The following is a 12,512-nucleotide window of genomic DNA, read 5'->3' as shown; positions in this document are numbered from 1 at the left end:
ACATTTTATACTAAGTAGTACAGTATTAACTTCAAGTGGACTGTGAAAGTTAAGGACTTGATTGCCAAGACAGATTAAAAAGAAAGCAAGACTGAACTATATGTTTTCTACAATCTTAAGTTTTATATATAACAACACAGGTTAAAAGTAAATGGATAGAAAAATATACACTAGGCCAACAGAAAACATAAAAAGGCTGGAGTGGTTATATTCATATCAAATAAAATAGACCTCAGACTTCAAGACAGAGTTTACCAGAGATAAAGAGACACACTTCTTAATGAGATAGGGCCAATTAATCAGTAAGATATAACACCCAATAGCAAAGCCTTGACTGTTTTTGTAAATAAAGTTTTATTAGAATACAGCCATGCCTATTTATGTGCTGTCTATAGCTGCTTTCTTGCTACTGTTGTAGAACTAAGTAGTTGTAAGAGAGAGACAGTATGACTCACAAAGCCTGAAATATTTACTATCTGGCCCTTTACAGAAAATGTTTGCTGACTCCTATAAAGTGAGTAAGTCACAAACAGGGCATGTGTTTGGTTCATCAGTAGGTATATCAGATGCAAGGCCGTAAACACAATTCGTAACTATTTGAAAAGAGGAAAAGAGTTAGATTAAAGGTTATGAGTTTAGGAAATATAACTTGATTAGAAGTACCTTAACATATGTGAATGAGTCTCAGGTAGAAGTTGAAAGTCAAACATTCTCATTTAACTAAGAGTCCTAACTCAAGACAGAGTCTCATTATATCCTTAACATAAATAACTAGACTTTATAACAAATAAATAAAACTAAAAGTATACTAATCTGACAATTTCCCCCCAAAACACAGCATTAAGTTTTAATGAGTATTTGTTTTTGCCCTGACATTAGATAGTTTAGTATAAACTTCAATCAGCCCAATTTTAAGAGAAGTCCGTATCTAGTCAAGGGGCATATGTAAATGGCAAAAGGAACTGTGCTAATACACTTGGACAAACTCTTCATAGCAAGATTTTTAGAGAACTTGAACAATTCTAATATAATGATACATTTACTTAGTTCTACTTTCTCTAATAGGAAATGGTCATACACACATAGAAATCATTTGTAAAACTCTATAGTGGTGGGTCAAAGATTTTTTAAAAAGAAAATACACACACACACACACACACTCTGTTATATTAATGAGGTACACAAACCTAAAATGCAAAAAAAAAAAAAAAAGAGGACTCAACATACTAAGATTAAGAAAAATAATACCGACAATATGAAAGATGCTGTAAGAGACAGAAAGACTAGGATAAACAAAAAATGAAGAGGATGATGATTAGTACTCACCTCTAAAGCTAAAGTACATTTTTTTTTTTCTTTAGAGAGATCAGGAATGACATTAAATTTGTATTAAAAAAAGGTTGCTAAAAAAATATGGAGTCTCTGTCTATATAGATCTTTAAGAATAGGCAAATTTAGCGTCTTAAAATAAATGCATACTTGCAAGAATGGACTAGATCTGCACTGTCCAGCAGGATGGCAGTTAAAATCTAAATTCTTCAGTTGCACTAACCATATTTTAAGTGCTCAAAAATCACATGTGGCTAAAGGCTATAATATGGACAGTGTAGAGAACATTTCCAACATTACAAAAAGTTCTATTGGGCAGCAGTGGGCTAGGCTCGTATCTTCTTGAAAGTGTCTACATTGTAAAGATAGTTTGATTTTCCCTAGAGGTTTTGGTTTATTTATTTATTTTACAGAACTTTTTGTTTCATTTTACAGAGCCTTTTGTTCTTCAGTCATAGCTATCCATTTAAACACTTTTTCATGTAAAATTGAAAATGATTGCAATTTCAAAAAAGAAATAGAATGTACCCCTTATAGAACAAGTAGCAATCTAAAATGTGTTACTCGGTATAATGCTTTTTAAAAAAATTTGCAGAACTATGCAAAATGTATTTAAGTATGTGAAACCATGAGTTTGATAATTAGCAAATTATGAAAATATGTCTAGTTTCTAAACATAAATTCAGATATACTATAGTTGAAAAACAGAATTAAATCTAAGTTCACTTAAGTCACATGAAGAGATAAATAGGGAAGAAAACACCAAGCAAAATTAATGGTTGGAAACTGTAGCAATAAAACCAACTAAAATATTGATACAAAAATTCTTCTTAAACACTACTTACAACATTTGATTCAAATGAAGAGTACTGAAAAATTCCTTTGTATTAAAGAAATACATAAGGATATTTAACCTATGCCTTAAAATTAAATGGCCAAATTAAAAACTATCTAAACAAAAGGCAATATATTAAATGCAATTCACATTTGAATAAATAAATAAGAAATGTCTGAATATGTAGCAAGGCTGGAATCCAAGTTGTCCTTGGGCAAATCAAAAGAAATTCATAATTGATTGGAAATGATATGGGCAGACCAACAGGGTACTTTTAAAAAGAGTCAAAAACTAAGGCTATCTCAAACAAGTCTACAAATTATCGTTTTTTTAAATGTGACAATGTATTTGTTTAACACATCTGATATTTTCTAATTTTTTCACATTATTTCTGTAAGTATTCATTGCATTTTTTTCAAATTTAGAACTTATACCATATATCTTACTGCATTTTAAATGCAGTAATAAAATTATTTTAAATTCACTGAATTTTCTTTTGTGCTATTTAGAGAAAAACTTCTCGGGCAATGCTATGCCTTCTCTTTTTATACTAAATAACTGTATTTTCAATTTCTTAATCTTTAGGATTGTATATCAGGAAAGTTTGATTTTAAAATCTAATCACAAATGAGAATAAATTAAAAAGCAGAAGAGAGTGGAAAGCAACTAAGGAAAAGGGAAAAACCTTAGAAAAACAATAATGGAGGTCAAGAAGAACATTCTAATTAAGAACCAAAGAAAGCTTTAAGCAATAAAAGCCAGAAACAGGAAGTAAAACTTTTAAGACCAAATAAAAATATTTATCAGATCAGGTTCTTTACTAAATTAATAATTAGATAATAATTTGCTATTGTTCTGGAGTCACAAATTACCTTCCCTACCACACCTCCCCCGGAAGATAAATACATAACATCTATATACTGAGATTCACAGTTTCTGGACTTATTTTTCCACCACTTAAACTGTGGATCATTGCTATCATATGGGAGTGTTTGTTCAACTCCTCTTGCTGAAGTTTCACCAACGACTCTTTCTCTTCCAAACGACCTTCTAATTGGGCCTTTTGAACCTCTAGGGAGGAAGCCTAGGAATGGGGGTGGGGGAGGAATTGAGGAAAACAAATTTAGCATGTCTTCCCTTCACAGATATTTTAAAATGTCTTATTTTTCATTTGTAAAACCACCATGTCAAAAGACACATTACAAATATGTATTATATCTTAGTTAATTAAATTTTATGGTAAGGTTAAGATAAGCAATTATTAAACAACATAATACAAATTGGAAAGACACATTCAATTTGTCTTTTTAAGTCAATATTAGCAGCTGGAAATTTGCAGAAAACACTACACATCACAATTCAGAATCACTATTAAGATGACCAAATTAAAGCAGAACCAGGAAATTGGTAAATATGGCATTAAATTTTATGCCTCCTCTGTCACTTGTGCTCTGTAGTTGTTCAAACGGTCATTTAATCCTGGTGTGTCCCCATCTTCCTGGTAGCAGATGGGCCACAAAGTGCTCTTCATAGCTACCACACACAAACAACCATGATAATGTGGAATGAGCAGTGGACTTCGATTCAGAATACTGAATACTTAGCTTTGCGACAGACCCTCAGTAAGTAACTCAAGACTCAGTTTCATTTGTAGGTTGAAAATATTTGATACTTATATATTAATATATTTGTTAAAGAGAAGAGGATTGAGAAAAATGTTTCAGAGTCCTTTGCAAATTATAAAGTTCTAAACAAATATGAACTACTATTATTATTCCCATCCCTAAAAGCTGGGAGAGGCAGCCAAATACAGCCACCTGTATGTGACATTCAGAACTGGGAACCCCTTTCTGTATTCTTGGCCCACTTAAAAGCAGTAAGTGCTGGTACACAATATATATTTAATAAGTTTTTCATGACTTTAGGAAATACAGGTTTTCACATTGTGAGAGAACCTTATTAAAAAAAAAACTGTCAATTTTCAGATTCGTCATTTTATTTAGAAGATATTACAAAGAACCAGAACTTTAATTTACCCAAATTCACCTTTTCCACAAAATCAGACTTACTCATCTACTACCAGTGAGAACTCAACAAATTCTTACCTTAATGCTCAATTCTTTTCTTATCTGTTCTGTTCTGTTTAGTTCCTTTCTAAGGATATCAATGGTTTCTTCCTTATCTTCCCTTTCTTTTTGCAAGATTTTAATCTTTTCTTCTTGTACTTTTGTTTTTTGTTGCAAATCTTAAAACAAACAAACAGTCAGCTATATGCTCAGAGGTTGGATACTGATGTTACCCTGAAAAGGTTTATTAGCCACTATGTAATTAGAGCAAAAGAACAACTGTAAAAGTTCTACACTATTTGATGAGTAAAAAAACACCATGAAACTCTTCCCCTAGGCCAGTATTCCATAGAAAATGCCAAATCTCCATGGCTTTCCCTCTTCTTCTGTTCCTGATATTATATGTATAGTTATGAGGGGAAGGACAATCCTCAGGGCTTAAGGGTTAGAAGGATATAGAAAAGTATGAAAAATTATATAGGCAGATGTCTGTGTTCTAAGGCAAGTGAGTTAGAACAAAAATGTTTTTGTGGGTCATTTCAGAGCTACTGCCATTAAGCTGGTAACTAAAAGTTACCTAGCACTGCCACCTGCTGTTAAAGTTCTTTTAAAACTCTTTCTTTTGAAAAGAATCATTTTCTCTAATTCCCAGATTTTAAAAAATATATTGCTTTTTCAATTTAATCAATCTAACTAAACTGCTCTGGAAATGTTATGGCAAGAAAAGGGAAGCTGTTTAAAATGTGATTTAAGGTTCAAAAAAATGAGAGAAGTAGAAAATAAAATCATGCTTTGATTTTTCTACCAACATATGTTAAAATATAGACAATATATTAAATAAGAAGCTACTTACTTGCTAGCTTACATTCTCTATCTACTAGTTGGTTCTGTACTTCTTTTCTCTGTTCTTCTTTCTCTATTAGTTGGGCAATAGTTCTGAAGTTATAAAAAATATAGAAGAAAACATCAAGGAAATATTTCTTTTTCTCCCCAAGTATTTTAAGAGAAAATTAATAATAACAGAAGTACCTTTACATTTTGCCAAATATGTATTTTATGACTAAAATAAGTGGCAATTCTATTAATTTTATCTGTAAAAAACAATGCTCTGTATAAAGAGAATCACTGTTTTTGAAAAATCCAAAATAATTAGAATTAAGAACTAGATACTTTACTTTTCATTTTGTTGCTTGAATGACTCATTCAACTTCTTCACTGTCTCAATTTGTTTATTCAGAGAGTCACATGTCATCTGCAAATCTTTATTCTTCTTTTCAGTGGTTTCATTCCTGAAAAGACAAGATGAGTTGATATTTTTATCGAGGCAAACATATGATGGAGATGGAGAAAAGAAACTGAAGAGGAATGTCATGAACAAGCAGAACATAAAGTTAGACTAATTCTAAAAGACATTAAAGATGTATTTTGGCTGACTTAGGAGGTAACATTTACTATAAAAAGGAAAAGTGCAGGGCATTTACCTCATATTTATGGATATAGAGCTTTACAGATAACATTGCTCTACATAATTTGCTATATATATTATAGTTATTTTCATAGTTAGATCTAGAAAATTTTTAAAAACTTCTGTAAAAGGATGAAGTTTATTAAAAAATAAAACTTAAATCTGCCATCATTAGCCTCTTGGGTATAATGTATGTTTAATTAAAAATGTCAAATTAATGAAGTAGTTGAGGATACTAAACTTCTCTTGCCTCTTTAGAGCTCTGCATCTAACAGTCCTGCTTAGTTTACTGGCAAAGTAAACACAGAAATACTTTCTAAAGTGATAACTTTGACACCCAAGTATCTTAAGCATAAAATGTCCTTTTTACTTCACGAAGTACAAACTGGTAGCACTGGCCAAATTTGCCTAGAAGTGTTTTATCTGTCACACACGGTTTTTAAAATTCTGAATTTGAATGCCTTTATATAGTCCCTACCTTTACAGATGACCCTTCTTTCCCCAGCCAACTTCATTATTTGCTACTTTTGGCCCTGGCAGGCAGGAGTTTTACCTCTTTGGCCCCTCACTCACTATCTGGAACATCAACGGGATGTTCCCATGGTTCCTGGAAACCACGTATTTCCGTGAGACCAATGCTTACTTTTTCTCGCATCCTGACTTAACACCCATAGTCCACTCTATCAGGGTTGCCTCAAACAGACTTTGAAGAAAATTGTTGTTGGGAGAAAGTATCATGTTTAGGAAATTTTAACGTCACAAATTTTCTAGATGCTATACATTTCCCACCCTTTATTTTTATTGATGGGAAAATAAGCACGTGGACCTTGCAGAATTAAAATTTTCTAGATCTCTATATTAATAGCATAGATAGAATATTTTTTCAAATCGAACCAATCTTAAATTAGAAATTAAAACAAAGAACAAGTTAACCAGAATGTTTTAATTTTTATTGTTTGGTAGAAAATACATAATTGTTCTGGGTCTTCTTTATAGCTCAGAAGTTTTAAAGTTGACCTAAAAGATAAAAAAAATTTGACAAAGGAGGAAAACATGATTAATCTCCTATTTTGTTAGTAGGCATGTAAGTTAGTGTAGCCTTTTGGGAAGAAAACGTGTCAATCCATCAAAAATTTGAAAGCACATACCCTTTAATCCGATAATTCATCTATAAGAATTTATTCCACAGATACAGTCACACATATAAATAAACCATATTCAATGACTTTAAGGAGAAGTACTGACCACAAACTTAGAGATGTTTTAAATACTAACACCTGAATTTCCATGCTATAAGACTGAATACTATGAAATTGTTCATATTCAATGCATTTGATGTACAGAAATGGCCAATTCATATGGCTCAACTTAACACAATTTATGACAACTAAGGTCATTCGACATTTATGGAATGCCTAACTGTGTAATGAGTACTGTTGCAGGCCCTGGGGTTTGTCAGTGAACAAAGCAGACTCAACTTGTTCTTGTGGCGCTAACACCCCAAGTGTCTGAGGAATGCATGAATACAGGCAAGAAGCAGAGTCAACTGGAAAGAAACAAAGAGACCTGTATTCTGTTTCCGACTTTGATCCTGAGCTTGAGTAAGCAGTATTTCATTTACCTGTGATGTAAGTTTCTTGTCAACTACTTAACTTAGGAATTATCAGAATATGTGAATGTTTACAAAAGGATTTTAGGGCCACAGAAAAGAAATGCTGTGTGTTCATTCTAGATTCCAACTTTACACAGAAACTTTTACTTTATTAATTTACCTCTGAACAAGTTCCATGTAGGATTTTGTCAGTATTTCATGTTCTTCAGCCACAGACTCTAATTTCCTATTATGTTGGAAGAGGTGCTCGATATCACTCTGGGCTCTTTCTGATTCAACCTGTTGTGCCTTCAGCAACACACCAAGCTCTTCATTTTTTCTCTCAACTTCTCTCAACATACCAGCAAGTGTCCGTGCCTAAAACAAAACCAAACAGAACAGAGACTTTTCTACTACCATGTATATAATATACTCATTTTCTACAATTTAAAAGGTTTACCAAATATCTAATAGGCTAGCATCTATTGGGTTATATAAAGTTTTATTAGTTAGATATATTATTACTTAACTACTTCTAATAAATCTAACACTGTTATAGTTATTTTACTTAAGAAATTGTCCTGACTAGAATATTCTCGGTATAACCAGACTCATGGAAATGAACACAATTATAACAACAAGAAGGTAGCTCTACATTCAGTACTTAATTAAAAGGGTATGTATGGTCTTTGGGGCTAGCCATCAACACTAAAACATAAAGTTTACACAAATCAGTTTTCCCATTTCAGGTAGAAATTAAAAATAAGATTTTAACTATATCACAGATGTTTAAGCAAACACTTAAAATTAAGCTAGCCTATCAGGAATACAACCTAAAACAATATGAAAGTGTTTGTGCCAATTATAAGAACATATTATGAGCAACTATATGCCAGCAAATTAGATAATCTGGAAGAAATGGATGCATACCTAGAGACTATAATCTACCAAAAATGAACCAGGAAGAAAGAGAAAACCTGAACAGACCCATAACCAGTAAGGAAATTGAAGCAGTCATCAAAAATCTCCCAACAAACAAGAGCCCAGGGCCAGATGGCTTCCCAGGGGAATTCTACCAAACATTTCAAGAAGAATTAATACCTATTCTTCTGAAACTGTTCCAAAAAACAGAAATGGAAGAAAAACTTCCAAACTCGTTTTATGAGGCCACCATTACCTTGATCCCCAAACCAGACAAAGACCCCATCAAACAGAATTACAGACCAATATTTCTGATGAACATGGATGCAAAAATTCTCACCAAAATACTAGCCAATAGGATCCAACAGTACATTAAGAGGATTATTCACCATGACCAAGTAGGATTTATCCCAGGGCTGCAAGGTTGGTTCAACATCCACAAATAATCAATGTGATATAATACATTAAGAGAACAAGAACCATATGATCCTCTCAATAGATGCAGAAAAAGCATTTGACAAAGTATAGAATCCATTCTTGATTAAAACTTCTCAGAGTGTAGGGACAGAGGGTACATACCTCAATATCATAAGAATCATCTATGAAAAACCCACAGCGAATATCATTCTCAATGGGGAAAACCTGAGAGCTTTCCTTTCCCCCAAGGTCAGGAACATGGCAGGGATGTCCACCATCACCACTGCTATTCAACATAGTACTAGAAGTCCTAGCCAGTGCAATCAGACAACAAAAAGAAATAAAAGGCATCTGAAATCAGCAAAGAAGAAGTTAAACTGTCACTCTTTGCAGATGATATGATACTTTATCTGGAAAACCCAAAAGACTCCACCCCAAAACTACTAGAACTCATCCAGGAGTTCAGTAAAGTGGCAGGATATAAAATCAATCCACAGAAATCAGTGGCATTTCTCTACACCAACAACAAGACAGAAGAAAGAGAAATTAAGGAGTCGATCCCATTTACAACTGCACCCAAAACCATAAGATACCTAGGAATAAATCTAACCAAAGAGGCAAAGAATCTGTACTCATAAAACAATAGAATACTTATGAAAGAAATTGAGGAAGACACAAAGAAATGGAAAAACGTTCCATGCTCATGGATTGGAAGAACAAATATTGTGAAAATGTCTATGTTACCTAGAGCAATCTACACATTTTATGCAATCCCTATAAAAATACCATCAACTTTTTTCAAAGAAATGGAACAAATAATCCTAAAATTTGTATGGAACCAGAAAAGACCCCAAATAGCCAGAGGAATGTTGAAAAAGAAAAGCAAAGCTGGCGGCATCACAATTCTGGACTTCCAGCTCTATTACAAAGCTGTCATCATCAAGACAGCATGGTACTGGCACAAAAACAGACACATAGATCAATGGAACAGAATAGAGAGCCCAGAAATGGACCCTCAACTCTATGGTCAACTCATCTTCGACAAAGCAGGAAAGAATGTCCAATGGAATAAAGACAGTCTCTTCAACAAATGGTGTTGGGAAAATTGGACAGCCATATGCAGAAGAATGAAACTGGACCATTTCCTTGTACCACACACAAAAATAGACTCCAAATGGTTGAAAGACCTCAATGTGAGACAGGAGTCCATCAAAATCCTAAAGGAGAACACAGGCAGCAATCTCTTTGACCTCAGCCGCAGCAACTTCTTCCTAGAAACATCGCCAAAGGCAAGGGAAGCAAGGGCAAAAGTGAACTATTGGGACCTCATCAAGATAAAAATCTTTTGCACAGCAAAAGAAACAGTCAACAAAACCAAAAGACAACCGACAGAATGGGAGAAGATATTTGCAAATGACACATCAGATAAAGGGCTAGTATCCAAAATCTATAAAGAACTTACCAAACTCAACACCCAAAGAATAATCCAATCTAGAAATGGGCAGAAGACATGAACGGACATTTCTGCAAAGAAGACGTCCAAATGGCCAATAGACACATGAAAAAGTGCTCAACATCGCTAGGCATCAGGGAAATCCAAATCAAAACTTCAATGAGATACCACCTCACACCAGTCAGAATGGCTAAAATTAACGTCAGGAAATGACAGATGTTGGCGAGGATGCAGAGAAAGGGGAACCCTCCTACACTGTAGGTGGGAATGCAAGCTGGTGCAGCCACTCTGGAGAACAGTATGGAGGTTCCTCAAAAAGTTGAAAATAGAGCTACCCTACGACCCAGCAATTGCACTACTGGGTATTTACCCCAAAGGTACAAATGTAGTGATCTGAAGGGGTACGTGCACCCCAATGTTTATAGCTGCAATGTCCACAATAGCCAAACTATGGAAAGAGCCAAGATGTCAATCAAGAGATGGATAAAGAAGATGCGGTATACACACACACACACACACACACACACACACACACAATGGACCATTACGCAGCCATCAAAAAACCCAAAATCTTGCCATTTGCAACGACGTGGATGGAACTAGAGCATATTATGCTAAGCGGAATAGGTCAACCAGAGAAAGACAAGAATCATATGATCTTATTTTTATAAGAAACCTTTCCAGTAAAATGGATAAAACATTAAATTCTCCAATAAAATGCAAGACATGTCCAACAGATATAGAATATAAGAATGTGCTATGGGAAGGGAGAAGACAAAATGATTTTAATATCACTAGTTTTCTTTGTTGGAATTTATGATAAATTCAACATGCCATCAGTCAAGACAAATGAATCCATGTCAAAAGAAGAAAAAGAAAACATACGGTTATATTTATTTGTATTTTTTCAAATACATGTACTCTGAGAAGACTCTAAAGTTATTTTATGTGTCACTGATTTTAATGCCTCTCTCAAGAGTCAAATGACTTTATTACAATTCATTATAAATGATATCAAACTGTTGAGATTCCGTTTGTATTTGCTAGGAATTTCATATTACTGCAGTAAGCTCTCACTCCTAATGTACACATTGTGTGCATATATGCACACAGCACAGTGTCAAACTTTCTGAGCACCTACCATGTGCCAAGTACTGTGCTTGCTGGGGCCCTGGAGATACTGAGACCATCTCTGACATCAAGGGTAGGGGGCAAGGTTATACAATTTTCACATGTGTGGGAAGGAGAGGACCAGGGACAGCTTCCTAAAGAATGAGGGTATTTAAACTAAAATCTGAAGGATTATTAGGAGTTAGGCAGAGGAAGAGGAAAATGTGTTCCAGACATGGAAGAGCAAGTACAAGGGCAGGGAAACCTAAGAGTATGTCAAGCAACTGCAAAGCAATAGAACTGCATAAGAAACTACAAAGTAATCTGATATAGTCGATTGCAGAGAATGCACAGAAATGCAAGGAGATGCGGAATGAAAGTAGTTTCAGAATCCTGTGTGCCAAACTAAGGAATTTAAAATCATCTGCTGGGGCGCCTAGGTGGCTCAGTCGTTAAGCGTCTGCCTTCGGCTCAGGTCATGATCCCAGGGTCCTGGGATCAAGCCCTACATCGGGCTCCCTGCTCGGCGGGAAGCCTGCTTCTCCCTCTCCGGCTCCCCCTGCTTGTGTTCCCTCTCTCGCTGTGTCTCTCTCTGTCAAATAAATAAATAAAATCTTTTAAAAAATAAATAAATAAAATCATCTGCTGAGTAAAATGGTAAGCCGCTGCAGGGTATTTAGCACAGAAGCAATAAAATCAGATTACAGCCTCAGGAATCACTGTGGGGGAACAAGGGAGGGTGGAACCAAATACAAAAAGATGACTTAGGATGCACATAGAGGGTGGTTGAGAAGAGGGCTCCAGACTGAAGGTAAAAAAGACTAACTAGAGGCTCTGCTATGATTCATATAAAAAATGAAAAGGATTTGACCTGTAGCAAATAGTGGCAAGAAGAGACAAGGCATAAAAAAGTAATATTTAGAAGATAGAATCAACTGGATTTGGTGAATGACTAATTGTAGGAAGTAAACTGTGTGACTTCCAGATTTCCTGTCTGGAAAACTCTTCAGAACAAGAGGGAATATACAAAAAAGTAAATTTTTTTTTTTTTAAAGATTTTTATTTATTTATTTGAGACAGAGAGAATGAGAGAGACAGAGAGCACACGAGAGGGAAGAGGGTCAGAGGGAGAAGCAGGCCCCCCGCTGAGCAGGGAGCCTGATGCGGGACTCGATCCCGGGACTCCAGGATCATGACCTGAGCCGAAGGCAGTCGCCTAACCAACTGAGCCACCCAGGCGCCCTCATCACCCTTTTTAAAAATTTACTTTTTTGGGGCGAGTCCCGGGATCGAGTCCCGCATCAGGCTCCCTGCTCAGCGGGGGG

General features: G+C 34.9%; 1 protein-coding gene across 1 annotated transcript in view; it reads right to left on the bottom strand.

Moving 5' to 3' along the window:
- Positions 1–2,793: 2,793 nt before the first annotated feature.
- CIP2A (cellular inhibitor of PP2A) overlaps positions 2,794–12,512 on the bottom strand; it is a 35,915-nt gene continuing 26,196 nt past the window's right edge. Inside the window, exons 17-21 of the mRNA XM_035000215.1 lie at positions 7,468–7,664; positions 5,406–5,519; positions 5,084–5,166; positions 4,270–4,409; positions 2,794–3,248 (exon numbers count right to left, since the gene is read on the bottom strand). Coding sequence (XP_034856106.1) covers positions 3,078–3,248; positions 4,270–4,409; positions 5,084–5,166; positions 5,406–5,519; positions 7,468–7,664 — 705 coding nt within the window. The 3' untranslated portion in view covers positions 2,794–3,077. The remainder of the gene's footprint in view (positions 3,249–4,269; positions 4,410–5,083; positions 5,167–5,405; positions 5,520–7,467; positions 7,665–12,512) is intronic.

Source organism: Mirounga leonina, unplaced genomic scaffold (genome assembly GCF_011800145.1).
Source record: "Mirounga leonina isolate KUSES-001 unplaced genomic scaffold, KU_Mleo_1.0 Mir_115, whole genome shotgun sequence".
In the NCBI taxonomy this organism is placed as follows: Eukaryota; Metazoa; Chordata; class Mammalia; order Carnivora; family Phocidae; genus Mirounga; species Mirounga leonina.
The sequence above is the reverse complement of the archived record's forward strand: the minus strand, read 5'-3'. Positions and strand labels throughout refer to the sequence as shown.